The 22,555-nt window shown below is 34.9% G+C and overlaps 1 protein-coding gene across 48 annotated transcripts in view; it reads left to right on the forward strand.

The window, feature by feature from the left end:
- Window positions 1-22,555, forward strand: part of SYT1 (synaptotagmin 1) — a 583,472-nt gene that overhangs the window by 302,026 nt on the left and 258,891 nt on the right. For 10 of the 48 annotated variants that reach the window (XM_078336959.1, XM_078336936.1, XM_078336961.1 and 7 more), the window contains one exon: window positions 20,454-20,555. The exons of 34 other annotated variants lie outside the window; for them this stretch is intronic. Coding sequence is in view for 2 of the 14 variants with exons in the window: in XM_035257083.3 (XP_035112974.3) it covers window positions 14,704-14,863 (160 nt within the window). In the remaining 12 variants the exon portion in view is untranslated. Of the gene's footprint in view, window positions 1-14,657; window positions 14,864-20,453; window positions 20,556-22,555 lie in introns of those variants that run through there. 4 more of the 48 variants (XM_078336947.1, XM_078336971.1, XM_035257083.3 and 1 more) reach the window with 2 other exon arrangements.

Raw genomic sequence — 22,555 nt, forward strand, 5'->3', positions numbered from 1 at the left:
TTTCTCTAATGATCAATGATGCTGAACTTTTTTTCATATAATTATTGGCCACATGTATGTCTTCCTTTGAAAAGGGTCTGTTCATGACCTTTGCCCACTTTTTTTATGGGGTTGTTTGTGGGGATTTTTGTAAATTTGTTTAAGTTTCTTATGGATGTTAGATATTAGATCTTTGTCAGATGCATACTTTGCAAATATTTTCTCTCATCTGTAGATTGTCTGTTTACTCTCTTTATAGTTTCTTTGGCTGTGCAGAAGCTCTTTAATTAGATCCCATTTGTCAGTTTTTGCTTTTGTTACAATTTCTTTTGGTATCTTTGTCATGAAATCTTTGCCTTTACCTATATCCTGATTGGTATTGCCTACGTTATCTTCCAGGGTTTGTATAGTTTGAGATTTTATACCTAAGTCTTTAATCCATCTTATGTTGATTTTGTATATGGAAGGGGTCCAGCATCAATCTCTTGCATTTGGCTAGCCAGTTATCCCAGCATCATTTATTGAATAGGGAATTTTTTCCCCATTGCTTGTTTTTGTCAGGTTTGTTGAAGATCAGACAGTTGTGGGTGTGTAGTCTTATTTCTGGATCTCTATTCCATTGGTCTATGTGTCTCTTTTTGTACTAATACCATGCTGTTTGGATTACTGTAGCCCTGCAGTATAATTTGAAGTTGGGTAGCGTGATGCATCCAAGCTTTGTTCTTTTTGCTTAGGATTGCCATGGCTATTTGGGGTCTTTTTTGGTTCCATATGAATTTTAAAACAGTTTTACCTAGTTCTGTGAAGAATGTCAAGAGTAGTTTAATAGGAACAGCAGTGAATCTGTAAGTTGCTTTGGGCAGTATAGCCATTTTCACGATATTGATCCTTCCTCTCCATGAGCATGGAATGTTTTTCAATTTGCTTGTGTCATTTCTGAAGTTTTTGAGCAGGGGTTTGTAGTTCTTCTTATAGAGATCTTTTACCTTCCTAGTTAACTGTATTCCTAGGTATTTTATTCTTTATGTGGCAAGAGTAGAACTATTTTTAAGGAAGATGATTCTTGCTACTACTAAATAACCATAGAAGAGGAAGAATCATTTGGCTTTCACATGAATCATGTATTATAAATAAAATAGGTCTTTCAAATGGATTCTATGTTTTATATATTCCTTCCATAATTCAAGTATTCAATTCTGTAAAGGCTTAGTCTGCCAAAATCACTGCATGATTTTCCAAAGGAGGTAGGTATACAGTAGAAAAGTGATTAGAACCATAGGTTCTGGAGCTGGACCACATGGGTTTAGATCTTGGCTACACTTTTGGCTAGCTGTGTGACAAGGATGAGCTAGTTAATCTCTCCAAACCTCAATATCCTCAGTTCTCCTATTATTAATTAAATGGATATAATAATCATGTCTTTCTCCTTATTTTAATGAGAAGATTAAATGATAGCATGTTGAGAAAGCACTTCCACAGTATCTGGCATATTATAAATGCCCAATAAGTACTAGTTATTGTTAGAATTTCTAGATTTAAAGAGATCACTTACTTTAAGGTATCTGGATTTTTACTACTACATCATGCAAATCTTTATCTCTTTCAATTATTTATTTAATAACAGAAAAATAAAAACTGAAAAATTCAAAATTGATTTTCCAAGTCCCTAAGTAATTTCTAAATGGCGATATAAACACTTTAAGTTCACAATAATATTGCATTTCATTCGAGTTTTACATCTACTGCTCGGTTATCAATTCTTTGAACTAGATAATTAAACTTCTCACATTTTAAGACAAACATAAAATACATGCATTGAATAACCTAACTTTAGGTATATTGAGACTTTATTTTATAATGAGCAGTTATATGAAGACTGCCTGCTCCCAAATAAGGACTTGCCATGCTTCAATTTTAAGTGGTAAGACATTTATTGAGATACAGGGCAAAATTATAGTGAAAAATGTGAAGATGGTATCTGAGTAATGATAAGATAATTTTATTGTCTATTTAAAAATAGGCCTTGGAAATTGGAAAATATTAGTTAAATCTTTTTTGAGCTTTTGCTGTTATTGTTTTTATTATTTTATTAGTTTTGCTTTCTCTTTTCTATCTTATAATTTTTCCCTAAACAATTGAAGTTAGTTATATGGGGCAATCTAATATGATGGTATTTATAATGCTCTGAATTAAATTTTTGAGCTAAAAAAATCAGTCCTAACACTTAAGATTTGTCAATTTTATAGTGAATTATCAAATTTATCTCTGTGAAGAGTTCCAATTATGGAACTTCTATGAACTCTCATTATTTTGCCACTGCTTTCCCTTATTTATTTTATAGAGTAAGGCATTTAAGCCTATGTTAGCAACATCTCCCCTTGGAAATACTATGATCATTTGATAATACTGGGTTTCAAACTCTAGATGCCTTTCTCACATTGCCATCATAGTTCAATTCACTAAGTTTGTGTCAAGATACTACTACTAAGATTACTAAGAGCTCCTGCTCTCAAAAAAAAAAAAGGCGTTTTGCATGTCCAGAAATAAAATAATGTGGTGGAAAAGATGTACAAAAACTCTTGAGATTTTTGGGAACTGATTAATAGCATCTCTACCTTTTCATGTCAGAGTCCTGAACCAACTAAGAGGTAGAACAAAGTATCAAGCTGCTACAGTTCAGAATAGTAGCTTTTTCCACTATGGGCTTAAATGTGTAGCCCCAGTTTGCTTCCTTGAATTGAGCTTACAATTCAGATCAGCAATGCTCCCTGTAAGCTCCCTATCAGCAAGTTCCCTGTAAGCTCACTATGCATCTGATAGAGCAGCATACAGCCTCTCAGGAGGTAGACATATGAATAGTAAGAACACTAAATGTCCTGAACTAAGCATGCTTAATTTCTTCCCCCATATGTGTCATTCAGGCCAGGTATCCTTCCCATTGCCCCACCTGGGAAAGCTGGGTGAATGAAAGGAGCCCAAAAGATGTAAGTGTTCTTCCCTTTTTTCCCTTTAGTGCGTGCAGTGGAAATTCCCCATCACTCGGTTGGAATATGAAGAATAAAAATAAGTGTTCCCATGCTAAAAGAGACAACACGCATTGCGACTCAAAGAAGAAAGATTCCAGATGGTTGGAATGATCAGGAAATAATTCAGAGAGAAGATAGTGTCTGAGAAAGGCTTAAAAGAGGAATACAAATTATACAGGAAAGTTGAAAGAACAGAGATACCATAAGGAGCCTGGCAAAAAGTCCAGAGGAAATAACTGGAAGAATTTCCAGGCATCAAAAAGGACCCAGTTAACACTGGAGTCAATTCTTAATGAATTTAGTCAGTATATCTGAGACTTTCTTTATTAATATTTAGAAGGCAAGGATAAGGCAGACATCATAAGGTGTTTACAGTTAATAAGTGCTGTAATATATATTTAAGTTAATGTGGCACTCCAAGAAAGTAGTGCGTCATTACAATAGATGTTCAGTTCGTGCTTCATTGCTGGACAAACGAAACTGGTATCTGTGTCCGTCTAGGAGGAGTAAAGATAGGAAAATAATGAACAGATTTATAGGGAAAAGTAGAAGACAGAAGTCTATAATGAAAGACTAAAGTCAAAATGGATGATATGTAAAGTAGATCAATGCCCAGAGATAAAACCCACACTATAATTATGAAAATCATTAGAATTATAATAAAAGGAATTTTGAGGGCTAAGTAGCAGAGGGTCATTAATTTATGCTGAAATCACTAAGGACGTTTCTAAAAGTTTTGGCAGAATGTGGTGTAAGCTAGTGGAGAAAGATGGATACCCATTCCAGAAGTTGTTGGTAACACTGATGAAGAATTTTAAATAGCATAAGTACAGAAAAAAAAAATTAAGTGGCTTTCATAAGCGCTGTTGATTAATAATCTGAAAGTGGTATTAGGTGATATATAATGTGCTGATCCATTCCCCTGGCCTTATAAAAATATAGGCTAGGAGGCATCAGGGAGAAATCAGGTTTCAACTAATAAAAGGTGTAAAGAACCTTGAAAAAGATTTAAGATTTTATTACGATATGTAATAAAATGTAGGTAGTCAATAACATATGATGTATGAGATACTAATAAGGAAATGGGCCAGAGTATATTTGGCCTGGGAAATGAGAGAGATCTAGGTGAGAAAAGGGAGTTGGGAATTATCAATAGCAAGGATTAAGAAAATGGGTTGAGAGGGAAGCTCCAGGAAAATGCTGACAGTACAGAAGGTGGAATAATTTAATCACTTCAGTCCTTTGGAATGGTATCACCAAGTCACTTTGGGATGTTAAAAAATTATATTCCTTCAACACTTTATAATTAGGAACAGGAATTGGCGTCATTCTATTGGAGCTTGCTGCTAACAGTGTGGGAGTTTTTAGAGACAGATAGGAGGTCTTGCCAACACATTCTAATGTAGTTGCAATGCCATCCAGTGGTTGGTTTGGTTACTTTACAGGTACTTTCCATTGCTCTTAAAGAATAAATTTTATTTTCTAGTCAATATTCATCAAAGTTTTAGAAAGCTTGTATGGAAAGTGTTTTATTATACCTTCAAAAATTGCACAGCAGGGATTTGATTTGCTATGTACTTCTAAGCTAATGGAGTTATATCCAGCTTGTTTTCTATATGTGTTATGCTCTGGGAAACATGATTTAGCCTGTCCTCTGTCGAAATTAATGCAATAAGGAACCATGAAATAATGGGACTTACACTGTATTCAATTTTAGTCCTAATAGAAACACAATGGAAAATAACATCTGCGACATAGGCCTGGTTGATCAGAGGACAGTAATGGACATTTGTTGCTGTGATTTTATTGGTGCTATGGGCTTTATCCTTCATGGTATGCTCATCAGTATAGAGACAATGTAATAAATACTTTTGACTTGATTTGTAGTTAGTCTGTTTGTCTGTAAGGTCATGATGGGTGCACTTAAATGGGAAACTTTTATTTGGCAGCTGACAACGTAAAATGAATCTAGCTGCCATTAGCAAAGTACTTTCTTAAATTTTTTATAAAAGCACAGCTTTCAAGTTAACTGCACATCTCTTTAAAAACATATTTAGAAGTAATTTCAGATACATCTATTTGGCACACTCAAACTTTTGGTGATGAAATTCCCTATTGCCACAAAAATTCATTATTTGAATCTCCATGGTAAATTAGCTTTATGAGTTAGCTATTGTAATTATTTTTCTGTGAAGCAAAGGCATGAGTAGAGACAATTTCATCATCTTCCCATCATTTCTATGTGGAATCACTAAAGAGTTTGCCCATGCAGAACCATGAAAGTCCCTGGTTTACCCCTCTATCAGCTGGCTTAAACATATCTAAACCACCCTGGAAAATGTACATTAATATTGCTTCTAAAGACCTGTGGGTTGGGCATGGCATCACCACAGTCAACAATGTTAAACTGATCAAATATTTTAAATAATTTTAATGTCAAAATTATTGGAGCCATTTCTTGTTTGATTGTTTTCACACTGTTGGTCCTTAAACTGTTTAAACTTGGCTCAGAAAACACAGAAGCAGGCCAGGCATGTTGGCTCACAATTGTAAACCTAGATGGAAGGCTGAGGTCTGGAGTTCAAAACTAGCCTAGCCAACATGGTGAAACCCCCTCTCTACTAAAAATACAAAATTAGCTGGTTGTGGTGGCACATGCCTGGAATCCCAGCTACTGGGGTGGCTAAGGCAAGAGAATTGCTTGAATGCAGGCAGAGGCAGAGGTTCCAGTGAACTAAGATGGCTCCATTGCACTCCAGCCTTGGCAACAAGAGTGAAACTTTGCCTCAAAAAAACGAAAACAAACAAACAAACAAAAAACAGAAGTGATTTGGAAAAAAATGATATTGATGTGAATGATAGCACGTCTGCAGATTTTCAGGGGTGTGGGAGCAAGAGATCTAATGTTACCCAGACCAAGTGGCAAAACTGAAGATGATGACCACAAAAGAAACACTTCACAATTCACAGAAGTTACAGTATTTTATCTTCACTCATGTAGCTAAATACTCCAGTTGATGTTAATTTACCAATATAAATTAAGCTGAGTAATTTTTTAATAAACACCGTTACTCTACAACCTGCTTCATACAATACATTTACTGGGGGCTTTGTTCTTGTTGTTGAGGTCTATATTTTTTTAACTTTATATTTGCAAACATTTTAGACTTACAAAAAAAGTTGAAAGAATAGTACAATGAACACATATTTACCTTTGCTTACACCAAATGGTAACCTCCTTGCCACATTCGCTTTGACTATCAATTTATGTTTTTTGAGTAAACTAAATAAAAATAAGTTGAAGACACTTCCACCTATAACCCTGTAAACCTTAGGGTTCACAACCCTAAGTACTTCAGTAATATCTTCTAAGAATAATAGTACTATCCTATATAACCACAATGTCAATCACACATCCAAAAATTGAATATTCATGCAATAATATTATCTAATATATAATCTCTGAACTTAAATTCCCCAGTTGCCCAAACTTTCCTTGATAGCTTCATTGTAAAAGCACATTTCTATTCTTATCAATAATATTCTCTTCCCCAGATATCTTCTGCCCAGTGTTTTCAGCATAGTTGGCCCTTGCCTGAATCACTTATTATATTGATTATTGCAAAAATGTGATTTTCTAATTCTATCATTTCCTTTACATTTTGAGACCATTTTTTTCTGTAAAGAAAATTCTCTTCCTTTTACTTGATAATCTCAATCAGCCGTGTAGATTTCTTTCTATTTCAATTTTTTGTAATCTATCTGTTACCATCAGTTTTCTTTTTTATGCTCATATTGTCCAAAATTTAGCTGGTGAGAGCTCCTGAAAACCAGCTTCTGTGTCCTTTTAACATGTCCTCAATAGACTTTGGGCATGTCCTTACTTACAAAATAAAGTATTCTAGGCCCACTTTGTACCTTGCCTATTCCAGACTTAGAAACAAGAAGTCCTGGTTTTTAATCTTTGTTTTTTTCCTATGGGCAATGACATTTGGAAAGCTACATGTGCTCATTTTTACTGTACTATTATTTTTCTAGGCTCTTTTGTTGGACAGAGTTATATTTTTTTCTTAATAATGAGTACATACTTATCCCTCCAAGTCGAATCTAATACCATAGGATGCTTCCCCACTTTTCTTCATTTCATATGTTTGTCTCAGATCTCCCGCTGGGAAAACGGTGGTTTCTAGCATCATTGATCTATTTGCCATTTGCTCTGGCCTAAGTTTCAGATTTTTAATTATTCATTTTTGTCCTTGGACAATGTACCACTAATGATGTTTCACTTAACAATGTATATTGAAACTAACTTTTTATCAGTTCATAGAGATATGCTTAATTCTTTTTTATGGCTTCACAGTTCTTCATTTTATGGATCTAACAGAATTTACTCAACCAATCCCTATAATTTGATATTTGGGATTTTCCCCAATATTATGCTGTAATGACTTACTTTGTGCATGTTATTTTATATTCTTCAAGATTTATCTTCAGGGTGAATTTCTAGAAGTAGAAACACAAAGGCAAGAGTTGCTAAAGATATATGCTTTCATCAGATATTGCAAAATTTCTCTCTATAAAAATTGTACCATTTTGCATTTTCACCATTATACTTTCTAAAATAACCAAAATCATTATTTCTCTTTGAAAATATGAACAATATTAATTAATATTAAAAAATAAAGAGTTTTCTATAACAAGCATAAGAATTTCTTATATACTATCCTCACTTCCTGATTCCAAACTCAAATTTAAATTTTATAGGTAGAATATGCCACTGCAGAAACAGAGAAGACTATAATACTAGACAAGCCTCAACATATGTAATCATTTAAAGCTTTAGTATTGGTATTAGTCCATTCTTACATTGCATTAAAGAAATACCTGAGACTGGTAATTTATTTTTTTTTTAAGCGGGGGATAACTGGTTTCGAGTTCTACAGGCTGTACAGGAACCATTATACTGGCATCTACTTAGCTTCTGAGAAGGCCTCAGGAAACTTATAATCGTGACAGAAGTGGAAGGAGGAGCAGGCATCTCACATGGCAGGAGCAAGAGAGAGTGGGAGGGAAGGTGCCATACACTTTTAAATGAGCAGATCTCAGGAAAATGAACTCACTACCATCAGGACAGTACCAAGAGGATAATGCTATAAACCATTCATGAGAAACTGCCCCTATGATTTAATTACTTCCCAGCAGGCCCCATCTCCGACATTGGGTGATAAGGTTTGGCTGTGTGCCCCAGCCAAATCTCATTTGAATTGTAGTTCCCATAATGTGAGAGGGACTCAGTGGGAGGTAACTGAATCCTAGGGGCCATTACCTCCATGCTCTCTTCATGATAGTGAGTTAGTTCTCATGAGATCTGATGGTTTTATGAGGGGCTTTTCTCCCCTTCACTCTGTGCTTCTTACTGCTGCCACATGAAGAAGAATGTGTTTGCTTCCCCTTCCACCATAATTGTAAGTTTCCTGAGGCATCCCCAGTCCTGCAGAACTGTGAGTCAATTAAACCTCTTTCCTTTATAAATTACCCAGTCTTGGGTATGTCTTTATTAACAGCATGAGAATAAACTAATCCATTGGGGTATACAATTGATCATTAGATTTGGGTGAGGACATAGGTTCAAATGATATCAGTATTTATGATTGCATTTCTCTTGAGCTAATTAAAAATATAAAATAAAACAAAGTCATTCATTCTATAGAAATTTGAAGTGGAAAAAAATTCTCGGGGATTTACTTTTGTGGATCATATTAGCAGAAGGTGAAGTACTGACAAGATAAAAATGATTGAATGCATATCACATTGTTTTAGAGTATGGATCAATCTGTACAGCATTTTTGTCACTTTCTACTCAAAATACAATCTCCTCTCCCTTTTTTTCTTTCAGGGCCCTCATTGTTCTTCATATCAACCCTATACCATTTTAGATGTCTAATATATTTAAACAATTCCTGAGATCCTATGATCTGATTTCTGAGTTTCCATTCCCAAGTCACTAAGTATGGCAGACCTGATCATGTGACTGGACCCATTATAGATTCTCTGCATGAGACATCAGTGGGCTTTCACTGCTACTCAGTGCTCTTGCTGCTCCAGTCTTCAAATGTCTGAAATTCCCCCAATGCCTCTAATACCTTCTCTTTCAGCTGTTGATCTTGGTTTTTACCTCATATGAAGACCAACAACATCCTGTTTGTGTTGCTATCAATTTTATCATCCCTTTTTCAGAACATCTTTATTTTCACTCTTTTTTCTCTTTCTTCAAGATAAGCCCACCCCTACTTCATCTTCCTTGCTCTTCCTCTGAAACTCTCTCATCTTCTTTTAATTTATAATGTTTTAAATCTTTCTCACTTCTGGTAACTTCTCTTTGTCCACACACATGTATAGGTCTCTGACATTCTAAAGATACCTTTTAACCTTGTTACCCTGAGTTACTACTTTGTCTTTGTCCCTTCAACTGCAAAATTCTGTACTATTTTAAAATCACAGCTTTTTACTTACTTGTCAAGCCCTGGTAATCCAGCTTCCACTTCATAATGCTGTTCTCTTAAACATTTCTAGTGACCTCTGATCTCTAATTTCAATAGTCTTTTACTGGTCTTCATCCTCTGTAAACTTACTTTCATGTTTGGTACTACTGATTGATTTTTTTAACTTTCCTTCTGTGATTATTCATGATAATTTGGTATAATTTTCTTCCTAAATGCTCTTATTCTCTCTTGTTCATTAGTGTGTCCCAACTCCTAAAATTAAGTGTTCCCTGAAACAGAATGCTTAATTTTAAACCTATTTGAGTAATTCACCAAATGAACAAGTTGAGCACTACCCATGAGGATATACTCCTGGATTGTGAAAATGGCATAATGCATCCTGGGGACTAAATTGACAAAGCCTCATAGTAAAAGGAGAAAAAACTATAGATATGGGTTTGTCCAGATCATATGCATATTAGTTCAAGGACTTTATTTTTTAGGACAATACATATTACATTTAATCATATCAACAGTTTTTAACTGATTGAAAGCAGAGATCTGAACTATAGTTTAAAAGCATAACTGTTTACCCTTCTAGCATTTCTGCTGAAAAAATGTCTTTCAATCTAATAACCTAAAGTAAATTCCATAATATTGGTGTATCTAAACTGCCCTTCGTTAGGGCATTAATAATCATCTGTTACTTCTCATTAGAAATCAGTTCTGTTTCCTCATTTTTAAAGGCCTAACAATTTTGGATAGTTAAATATTGTGTACACATAATACTATTGTTACAGTTTCGTTTGATGTAGGTCAATTTCTGGTGCAACCTTATCCTTGTAATAATCATTCAGAATAAGAACCAAATGTGTTATGTTCTTTTTAATTAGGAATTAAGGAATATTTCATCACACACTTATTGCCTAAGTCAACAAATGTTGATTGTGCACTGATTATGTGAAATTCACTCTTCTGAGCATTAGGGATTCAAGCTAGACAAACATTTCCTCCTGGAGCATGCACATCTCATCTGAATGAATTGAACTGGCAGAGCTGTTACGGTATATGTAGCTTATGTATGAAGCACCATTCACTTTGGGAAGAGCCAAATCTTCTGCAGTGAGTGGTGCTGCTTCATAGAATGTATCAGCTTTTACTGAACACACTAAGTTGGGCAGACAGGAAGATATTTGTCTTCTGTAGAGAGGAACATGTTCATCTTGGCCAGTGGTTCTCAACAAGGGATGATATTGCCCCCCAGGGGACATGGGCAATATCTGGAGATATTTTTAATTGTCACAAGGCAGGGGAAAGGGTATTACTGGCATTTAATGATGCTGCTAAACATCGCAAAATGCACAGGATAGCTGCTCCCAACCACCAAACAAAGAATTATCTGGTCCAAATCATCAACCATGCCAAGGCCGAGAAACCCTGCTATAGGCCAAAGGGTCATGTGGCTTAATTACTGGATTCTTTCTTAGAAGAACATATGCCATACTTCTCCCACAGCCCCTCTCCTCCCTCTGACCACATAGATCTCCTTTCAAGCTAATTTTTCCAGCCATTTTTTATTCCATGGGTTAACAGAGAATGTTCAGTTTATATCTGTACCTTCTATTTGTTTTTCAAGCTGTTTTCAAGGGTCAATAAACGCTTACCAAAGTTTTCGAGCAACCACTAAGGCAGTAAGTTCTGTGCCTGCTGGGCATAATTATAGGAAACAACTTTGTTTTTAAAATCTCATAACAAGAAGCACAAGCACAATCCACAAATTACAATTCCTTTGCAGTGTGTTTGTACCTTTAGCAGCTCACAGCAGGGCCACGTCATCGTCTCCGCCAGCCACCATTTTTCTAGCTACCTTCCTAAAATATCAGAAACAACACACTTCCCAGGGTGAGGAAACATTCTGCAGTTTTGCCCACATGGATCAGTATTTTTCTCATTCAGTCATTATGTTGCTATAAAGTAGACAATAAATTATTATGAAAACATGAATAGAAAGAGGAAGTGAGTCATATGAATCATTGTTAGTATTCTGTTTCACATGGTGGAAAACTCACAGCGATCTTGATGTTAGTCCAGAATTAATTCGTCCTTTCCCTTTCTTTTAAAAGCTGGGGAAAAAATTGAGTTATAATGTTATCATTGTGCTTGTAGAAGTATATGGCTAGGTATGAACTAAGTTACTTGGCAACAGTTGAGCTCCAAATGGGACTTATACCTTTATTAGATATATAACATTAGATACATTGTTTAACCTTTCAAGGGCTGAATTTGGTAATATGTTAAATAAATAAATAAATTGACCTAGTATCTGGCATGAGAATCCTGGGTTTGAATTTGGCATCATCAGTTTCTGGCCATGTGGCCATCAGCAAGCCACCACTGTGCAGAGAGATTATAATGAGATGAGATTAACATGGGCATTACAAAGATTTTTGCCATTGCTGTTGTCACCACCAGATAATTATCTTGCATGTGTCTTCTGTAACACAATTTAAAATCACTGTAAACAATATTAAGAGATACTATCCAGCATTCAGAATATCTAAGTTTGTCAGAATTAGGTAGGTTTTAAAACTCTATGTTTCAGCTTCTTTCCAAGTCAAATATGAATAACTATAATGCACATCTAGGAATAGACGTCTAAGAATGGAAATCTAATTTGCACCCCAGTGGTTCTTGACATCATCTTTGTTAACATGCACACTCTAAGTATTTTAGATTCACTGGGAAACTGTTGATATTTAGAAAGGGAATATTTCTCTTTAAACTAGTGAAGCTTAAGCATCTCCTTTAAAAATTCTTCTATCCCAGGATCTCTTCTTTCCTGACATAAAACTGCATGAGCTGTGTTCTGATAGCCATAGCATCTTCACTGGCAAACAGAAATTTCCCCTAGCAAAAGGAGGTTTCAAGAAGCCAATCAGTTCTCTCCACTAGGAACTGCCATTTTGGTCTGTATTACTGATCCTCAAGAGCACTGGTTATGCTCAGAAATGGAACCTCTGACATTATTTATGGATTCTGTGAATTTCTAATTACCTTTGTTCACAAGAAGTCAACCACAAATGCTTATGAGGAGTCACTTGTTTGAATGACAAATAACTAAGTGCTGGAGATTTATTAAAATGAAATTAAACACTCCTTCATTTATCTTTCACCTATCCATTTGCATTTCTATTTTTCCAGACTATTTTTCTAGCAGTTCTTTTGAGTATAGTAAGGTCTTCACCTCCATCAGGCACTTTTAGGGTTGAATGCACTTTGGAGTGATTCTAGTGTGAGATTTTACAGAAGAACTATTCTACCTTTCCAATATCCCTTCTGTGTTAGATTTATCCGGAGTACACAGATAATAAGTGGCCACATTATATCTTGTTACATAAGTTTGCACTGCAGAAGGAATGGTCTGAGTCTTCAAGGAGCTGACATCTTTATTAGAGATAAAAGACAAACACATGTAAAAAAGAGTAGCCCATTCAAAAAACATCAGTCCATTACAGCAAATCATCAGCAGTATGGAATAAAAATGTGGAACAGTAGTATATAGAAGTGATTTGAAAATATTCATGATTATATACCAGTTCCATTGAATAAAGTTTCATATCAAATAATGATTATTTTATAGCAAAGTTAACTATACAGGCTTTTTCTATAAAGTATGTCCTATATTTCCACTAACTGACGTTAGAAAATGAGAGATATTCTCCATTTTTTTTAATCTTCAGCATTTTTGGCCAAAGAAATATTTAAATGCAATCCTGTAGCATGTAACTTCTTTACTTTCTGACATTTTAATTCTCAAAAAGACTTCATTTAGTGTTATTGCATTTTTAACGTCATCTTTCTTTGTTCAAGAAGCTCCTTCTATCACCTTTTCCTCTGCAACTAAAGGATTTTCTTTATGTTCAAGGATTCCCTCATATTTACATCTTCGATAACTTTCATGTGATTTTCTAGTGTCTTCCAGATTTTACTTATTTCATAAGTATAAAATTTTTATAAGTAATATGACGTAAAATTCAATTACTTTATCAAGTCTGTAGATTCAGACTTTCTCTTATCTATTCTACCTCACTTGCAAGATACCTGTGTTAGTTTGCATTTTATTTATATTTGTTGCACAAAGCCATTGCTTTGTTAAAAGTATTCTTATGGTATACTGGAAAGAGTATAGAAAACCTGGGTTCTAGTCTTACATTGCTTGATATTTTCTTTCCTCAATATTAAAATGGGAAGATTAGACTTGACTGTGTTCCTTTGCCCATAAATTTTATGTGTGTATTTTTTTTATTCATGTACACTTCAATGTATTATCCTCCCCAGGTCTAGAAAGGAAATTGAACTTTTGAAAGTTTTTCCTTGAGAGAAAGGAAGTAATTTTATTCATGATGTCCATTTCAGTCAGTAAAAATGTCTTTAAGTGGCTAAGTGGCTCCCCAAAGATTAGATGTCCAATAAGCAATAAAGTTGGAAGTGGACTCCTGGCTCCCTGATTTCCCACATCGAAGACTAGCTGCCGTATATATTTCCTCTTACCAGATTTCTCTTGAAATTATAATTTGTCATCTTCTGTGTAGTAGACAGTGAAAGCCTAAGATTTATTTTCCTTGCAAATGAATAATTAGTGAATGTCAATTTCATAATTTCTTTCAGATTATGTGAAAGTCAAAAATAGTCATATTAATTATACTTAGCAGGCACTTTTCTATGATGAGACACCAATTCCTGGAGATGAAATGTTAATATTATTGTTTTCCTCCTTAAAAGATCATCTAATCTGGTTTTAAAAGTTCATTTAACATTGTCTTCTTTATAGATGAATTCAAAAGTGTTTTTCTAATTAGATAGAAGAAAGACAGTCCCCTCATCTAGACATTATTTTATATACACTTGCATTTAGATTTTTATTGTTTCTTTTTTCTCTTCTTCTACACCTCCTTATAGCACAAGGTATCTCAAACCTCAAGCAGCAACCATCTGGCTTGTTTTATATAAATCTCTCAACCCATTCAAGTGGCAATACACCAGTGAAGAATAAAAAGATATATATTGGATGGAGCCCAAGAACTGCACCCAAAATAGCTTTTTAAAAGTCATTGAGCATAACAGTGGGAATAATAGGAAGGTCTTAAGCGGCAGCTGCTCAGGGAGCACTGGAATAATTCTCCCATCATTATGCCGCAGGTATCGTCCAGAAAGTAATGCTCCTAGCACCTCCACGTTCTCCTTTAGTTTTTATGTCTATCACTCAAATTGCAACAGCTGACAAGCACCTGGGATTTAATTCCTGCCGGATTTCATACATTCACATTAATTTTGGTAATTTCCCAATTGTAACAGTGAGAACCTTCTCCAATTTGGGTGAGTAGCTTTAATATTTCATTGCATATTCATGTATCACCTCACGTTATTTTTAGTTTCTAATGGAGATAGCAGATGAGGCTTCATAAAAGATTAGTTGGAGCCCTAGAATAGCATTATCTCTGTTCCAGTATATTTCTTTTTTCTTTTCCTGAGAGGGCAGTAAAGAATTCCCTTCAAAGAAGGCATATTTGGTAGCGAACGAAAGGGAATCTTCCCAAGACCACTAGCAATCTCACCGATAATGTTAGAATGTTTAATTTTGATTCTCTCAATACAGACTACCACATGCCCCTGTTCAGTGATTGTAGGGCATAAGCCCATCTTGACATTTTGTTTCCTTCCTCCCAATTCTTCCCATTTGAATTATTTAAAGACTCTGTCATGTTTCATTATTTCTACATTTCTTTTACTGAAATATCAAGACTTGAGAAAGAAATACATCTTTTTTAAACACACACATATACAACACAGTTTATTCCTTTTCTATTTCAAATAATTTATTCATATTATATTGGTATCTTGTAACTTTCATATTGACTCTGCTGCTTTTCAAAATAACTTTTCAAAATGAAATTCCCTATATCATTTCCCTTATTCATCCAGAGATTTTTATAAGATCGTATAGTATGTAATATGGTAAAAAGCTCAACATACCAGAATGTATTTTTAGAATAGAGATATTCTACAAATGGCAGGGGGTTTTTATTCCATTTTATGCCTTATGAAAAATGGATTTGGAACTTATAAAAAATGTATCTGGAACATCTGAGTGCAAGATTTTTTATTGGATTTTAGAATTCAGATCTATGATTTAAAAGCAGTTTCTTCCTTTCTGAAAGTGGCCATGTCAAATTGATTTTTAAGGATAAAGAAAGGGTGTAATTGGGATTCTGAACCCTTTTCTCAGGACTTAGATTGTTTCATTTATGTTGGCTTCCTTTATCCTTATTGCATCCTCATGGAGTGGGAAAAGCCTGTGTTTTCACGACTTTTTTTGCAAGGGTTGACCACAGGCAAAGCCATAAATAAGGCTTTATTCTTCTTTGTTCCATTTCACCTTTCTAGCTATACATCTATTAAATGCCAGTGTGACTTTCTAGCTAATACTCTTTTTTTTTCTATCTTGAAGGGTAAGTCTTAATATTTTGTGGCATCACTCCAAAAAAGAATTTGCTTTCCCCCTGCCAAGAAAGAGTAAGAAAAGGAAATAGTCAACACAAGTGAATTAATCACTAATGGCTGACTTTAAGTAAAAATCCAATGAATGTGGAGTAGTTGTCTAGGAGATATAATTGGAAATTTTTCAAGTATTTGAAAACGCACAGAACAATACAGAGTCCCACTTTATCATTCTTATACAAACCAAAGATTTGAATATCAAATCACTAACCAATTTTTTTTTTAATCTTGATTTTAAAGTTCTGAAAGTAGTTCTTTCTCAATCAGGCTTCTAACTTCTATGATGGTTGCATCCACTTCAATGTTCTAATTTTTAGCACAGCTAGTGGAGTAAAAAGGTAATTGAGTAAAAAGATAACTAGAGCACTCTCTAGTTTTCTGACTTTTGGAAGCAACCGTCCCTTTCTGAATGTTATTTGCCTCTTCTATAATTAGGAGGCACAAGCGTATTTTTAAAAAATACCTCTGCGATAAGCTTCTTGGGTTTGAATTCAAATTCTATTACTCTACTAGTTCTGTGGTCTTGTTAAAAACTATTTAATCTGTCTACGCTTTAGTTTCCTTACTGTAACATGGAGATCATTGCAAAACCTACTATGGAAGGAATTCTATCAAATGATGTATACGCTTAGTTGGCTTTCAATAACTTTTAGCTATTATTTGATTCAGAGGTATGTTAAAGTCATTATAGCGATGTAAAACAATTAGATTAACTGACAAATGTAAACAGTTCCTAAAGATTTGTATAATAGCTAACATTTTATTGTTTATTAAATGTAAAACACAAAGTTCTTTATTTGCATATTTAAATTATTCTTCTCAGTAACACAGTATAGAAGATATAATTATCCCTGGTTTATCCATGAAAAAATTAACCTAGGCAGAGCATGGTGGCTCACACCTATAATCCCAGCACTTTGGGAGGCAGGCAGATCACCTGAGGCCAGGAGTTCGAGACTGGCCTGGATAACGTGCCAAAACCTCATCTCTACTAAAAATACAAAAATTAGCCAGTCATGGTGACACTTTCCTGTAGTCCCGGCTACTCTGGAGGCTGATGAAGGAGAATCACTTGAACCCAGGAGACGGACATTGCACTGAGCTGAGATCACACCACTGCACTCCAGCCTGGGCAACAAAACTCTGTCTCAAAAATAAAAATAAAAATAAAACCTAAATAAGCACATAGTCACATGAGTGAAAGAGTGCTGGGAGTGTCATATAAATGGAAGCATGTTCTCCCGAGTTCACTCTTAATCACTGGGCTGTATTGCCTTCCACTCTGGTGTCCTCTGCCTTCAGTCTAGATGACTAATGCATAATTAACTGCAGTACTACATTCTAATGAATACCAACCTGTCCATCTTTCTTGAATCATTTTTATAATTAATATCTGATTTATATCACTTCTTTTCCAAACTTGCCAGAGAACTTTAGAATATGTTGTGTATGTATTTTTCAGGCATGCAAACCCACAAAGTCAAAGAGAGTTTTCCAACCACAGCTTGTTACTCCTCTACCTTCCTTTCCTGTCAAAATCACTTATGAAGAATCAAGTTTCTCAGAAAGCTCAGCAACTTGTTGAGATTTAACCTGGAATTCACATAAAACTAGATAAAATTAGTGCTAAAAGGCCTATAAGAGCACCATAAAAGAATTGACATCAAAGCACACACACACACACACACACATTTTCATTTCAAATGTAAGAAGTCAGAGCTCTGACCCCATTGCTTTCCATAACTGGTGAGAAATATGACTTTTAAAATCGATACATTTCTTTTTTTTTTTTTTTGAGACGGAGTTTCGCTCTTGTTACCCAGGCTGGAGTGCAATGGCGCAATCTCGGCTCACCGCAACCTCCACCTCCTGGGCTCAGGCAATTCTCCTGCCTCAGCCTCCCGAGTAGCTGGGATTACAGGCATGCGCCACCATGCCCAGCTAATTTTTTATATTTTTAGTAGAGACGGGGTTTCACCATGTTGACCTGGATGGTCTCAATCTCTTGACCTTGTGATCCACCCGTCTCGGCCTCCCAAAGTAAAATCGATACATTTCAATCTCCATGTTATCATTCTAGTACAGTACTCCACAGTGCTGGGAAGAAACATCAGTGTTTCATTCTCCAGATTAATGCTCTTCTTTCAGAGATATGACTTTCTGCTATTTTAGACTATATGCCCTTCATTTGAGAAGCAGTTTATATTCATTTACTTACAGTCACTATTCACTAATATCATGGATTGATGGAGTTAAAAAAGCCTTTCATTAGTTCTTCTAGCAAGGCCAATTTTTATAGCATTTGATCATTTTACTTCTAGTTGCCCCCCCGTTTTTAAGGACTCTGTGTCCCCCTATCATTCTTTTGATAGAGTAATAGATTACATGTTTTTATCTACAAAGATTTGCCCGTGTCCCCAATAATGAAAGCAGCTACTCATACACACAAAAAAGGTTCCTGTTCCTTGTACTAATTATGCACAGAAAGTTCTACCTCTCACTTACCCATGAGATAATTGAAATGTGAGTCTTGGAGCAGAGGATCAGAGGTTTGGATGCTTGTATAATACATATTTTACTGGCTAGTAATTTGTACAGAAAAAAACATAAATATAAATATATATGTGTGTAAACTCTTTGCTCCATTTCTCAAGTATCTTATTACTTGTTTATTCTTGCAGAACTTGTTATGGCTAAATTCAAATTAGTCACAAGTTCATTCAAGATAAACACTATTCCACGGAACTGCATACCAATTATAAAAATAAGGAATGTCTTGATAAAACTTAGATATGGATATAGAATAGATATTCCTGATCTCTGAGTGTACATCAATACTGGGGTTCTTTCCTCATTAAATGTAACTTATCAACAACATATGTAAAAACTCTATTCTGCTATTCAAAGACATTCACATGAAATTTTTTTCTGTGAAGTGGCAGATCTGAGTACATGAAGAGCCTTGGGAATAAAGAAGAGACAAAGCCTTATAGTAATAATTCCTGCTAGTAGAAATATTTATAATTACAGTATGACATCCTGTTTTTAGTTGCTATGCAATTAACATTTTCTCTTTTCTTCTACTTCCTTTTACACTTAGACACATGAGGATATGTGGGTTTCATCATACCAGGATGATTAGGTAGAGATATTAGTTGATATTTTAAGAATTTTAGGACATTTTCTAGACTTCTAAAATGAGTAGGTAGTTATTTCTTTTTTGTTGTCAAAAACTTGTAGTGGACATTGCTATGTTTCAGGGACTGCACACATGCATAGCATCTTCTTTAATCCTCATGCAACCTCTGAGGACTTGCTGGTCTAGTATGGAATATGGGATATACACCGGAATCACCACAACTTAAGGCACAAAGTCATGACTGCCATGAGCAACATACAGAGATAAGTAGCAATAACCAGAAGAAGAAAATGTTGCTTCTACCTGAAAAAATATAAAAGGCTCCTTTAAGAGGTGACATTAGGAGCTGACCCAAGGAAGGGGGGGAAATGGTACTTTTAATATCAATCTAACCCCTAAATCTCCCCTTAACTTTAGATGTGTATCATTAGCATTAATCTTGTGTTAAACAAACAACATTAGGAGGATGCTTTGGCAGGAACCTGAAATGAAGACAGGGGTGCAAGCAAAAAGGAAACAGATTAAAAGCCAGAGAATGTCAGAAGCACCTAGCAAGGACTAGGAGTGAGAAGGAACAGGAGTGTGTGCTTTAGTGAAAAGAAACTATGTAGAATGAAAGGAACCAAAATCTATTTCTAATGAGTTAAAAATAAAAGGATGGAAAGTAGGAAAATTATTGTTTGATGCTCCTTTGATACAATCACCAGATGATATCATCAAGACAGTCTAGTTTATTTGTTGCCTGAATTGACCTATTCAGATGCCAAAGGAGACTCTTTGTCTTCAGGTTGGTAGGGATAAAGTGAGAAGAGTTTAATTTCTGACCTCATGTATAGGACGTTGGAGGCTCAAATGCTCATTACTTGGGGAATACCTATGAGGACGAAAGAAGACATACATCATCTACTGAGGGTCTGGAGGTTTACTATTGTTAATACCTACAATGTGGAGGGTGGGAAAAGGATGCAAAGGAGGAAAACACACTTGTTTTGAAGGTGGCCAAGATGGCATTTACCCTATAGCTAAGCTGAATGACCTTGCTTGTAGGTGAAGTATTTTGTGAAATCATTCTGGCTCACTTAGGGGCCAGCCTTGTGGATTGTCATTATTCATAGAAAGACACAGTGTTTGTTCCCAACGTTGACCCTACAGTATAAGAGTTAGGTAATGTGAATGAATTAATTATTTATTACTTATTCAAATTTAAGATTCACTGGTCTCTAATAAAACTAAAGTAAGAAATTTTTTTCTTCCTTCTTTTCCAATAAGTTGACACCAATATCTATGCTTCTCACAAATGGATTCTCTAGAATGAAGTTATTCCTTTCAATACTGCGGACTCTCTAACTGGCTAATTACACCCGAATTAAGGTCAGTCCCATTCAGATGGTTCTACATTTTATTTTACACAATGCCGTAGCCAGGATGACCCAAAATAATTTCTTAATAGCCTGAAAGAGTTCCTTAGCTTTCCAACAAACTTCAGGATAATTAAATAAATCAGGGAAACAATTTTTTAAACATTTTCTATATGCTAGGGTTGAGCAAGACACTACCTAACTTTCATGGAGCTTACAGTATGACTTTTTGAAGCATTATTTTTACAAATATGAAAAAGATGTGTCAGTAATAAATATAATACTAGGCAATGGGACATAAGAGATTTACTAGGGACATAAATAAATGTTGACTTGGCTGGCTTAGAGAAGAAGAAAACAATTGACTTAGAACCTAAACCATTACACGGATTAGGATAGTCAAGAATTAAGTGGGAGTGGAATTTGGGTAGAAAGTTTGCCAGGACTGAGGAAAACTGAGCTCCTATCAATATGGTAAGTTAATTAATAGAGTTAAAATTCAGGTGTGTAACCCAATAATTTACTTGCATCCTGGCTTATCATTACTTATTTCCATATTTTAGTTTTTTGCTATTATTAAGATTCATCAAAGCTAAGTACAGTGCCTCACACCAGTAATCCCAGCTATTCAAGAGGCTGTGGCAAAAGAATCACTGATGCTCAGGAGTTCAAGGCAGCAGTGAGTATGATCATGCCACTGCACTCTAGCCTGGGTAGTGAGACCCCCATGTTTAACATTCACAAAGTTGTCATGACCAAAATATCTTTTGTTTAATACATGAAAAATGGATGAAGCTAACATTAAATATATTCTTACACATTTCTTCATCAAATTCCATATTTTTTATTTTTAAAACAATTCATCTTGTATTATTTTATTTTTTCTTACTTCTTAGGTATTTTTAAATCCCAATATGCTCTGATAAATAATTATCATAGAGCATATGATTCTAAGCAGAAGAATTTTAAAAGTATTTTAAAAAATACAGACCCATCATTGTCATCATCTAACTTTTGTTGAACTCCAAATTTCAAATTTTTGCTAAGCACTGCAACTCATTTAAAATTATTCAGAAAAGCAGCATTTTATGCAGAGTGAGACTCTGAAAAAAAATTATCTGTAGTCTAAAAAACTTTTGTAAATAGGCCTACTATAAAATTCAGTAGACTGACTTTCCCTGTCTCGCAGTAAATCTAATATAACATTGAAAAAGATCACTATACTTGGTTTGAAATCTAAATGAAATAATGGGCTAGAATTAAGAGCCATATTTTATGAAAAATATAATTGTTTTTACTATTTTTTCCTGAGTGGTGGTGTCACCTATGTTTCATAATGTAACTGCAGTATTTCTCAAAAATAAAACATATCAGAACCACTTGGAGAGCTTGTTAAACTCAGTTGCAAAATTCTACACTTAGTAGGTCTAAGTGGGGCTTAATAACTTTTTTATTATTTTTTTTCTTTTTTTTGTAGAGACAGGTCTTACTATGTTTCCCAGGCTAGTCTTGAACTCCTGGCCTCAAGAAATCCTCCTGCCTTAGCCTCCCAAAATTAGAATGCAAACATGAAAGGATTTTTATTTTCAATGAGTAATCAGTGTTGCTGATGCTGCTGGGTCTAGGGGACCCACTTTGAGAACCACTGTGTATACACACACATGCTTGAAACACATAAATATCTATATCTTAAATTAATTTGTGATCATGAAAAGTATATGTGTGTGTTTAAATACCTGTGTGATTGTGCATCATTCAACCAACTACATTTTTTAACCATTAGTCATTTCCTAATTATGTGGCAGTGAATATAACCACTTCTAATCTATAGAACTGTTTTGATGTGCAAAGCTTTCAAAACCAGTTCTCAGCTGCTGGGAATGCCTTAAACGCTAAGGTCAAATTGTCAGTAGAATCTTGCCGGTGTAGGTTTAACACCAGTAAGATAGGTCTAAAATTGGCATTTCAATAAGCTATTTTGCTAAACTTTAATAACGCAAATTCTGTTAACCT

The sequence above is a fragment of the Callithrix jacchus genome, chromosome 9, assembly GCF_049354715.1.
Source record: "Callithrix jacchus isolate 240 chromosome 9, calJac240_pri, whole genome shotgun sequence".
Taxonomy (NCBI): Eukaryota; Metazoa; Chordata; class Mammalia; order Primates; family Cebidae; genus Callithrix; species Callithrix jacchus.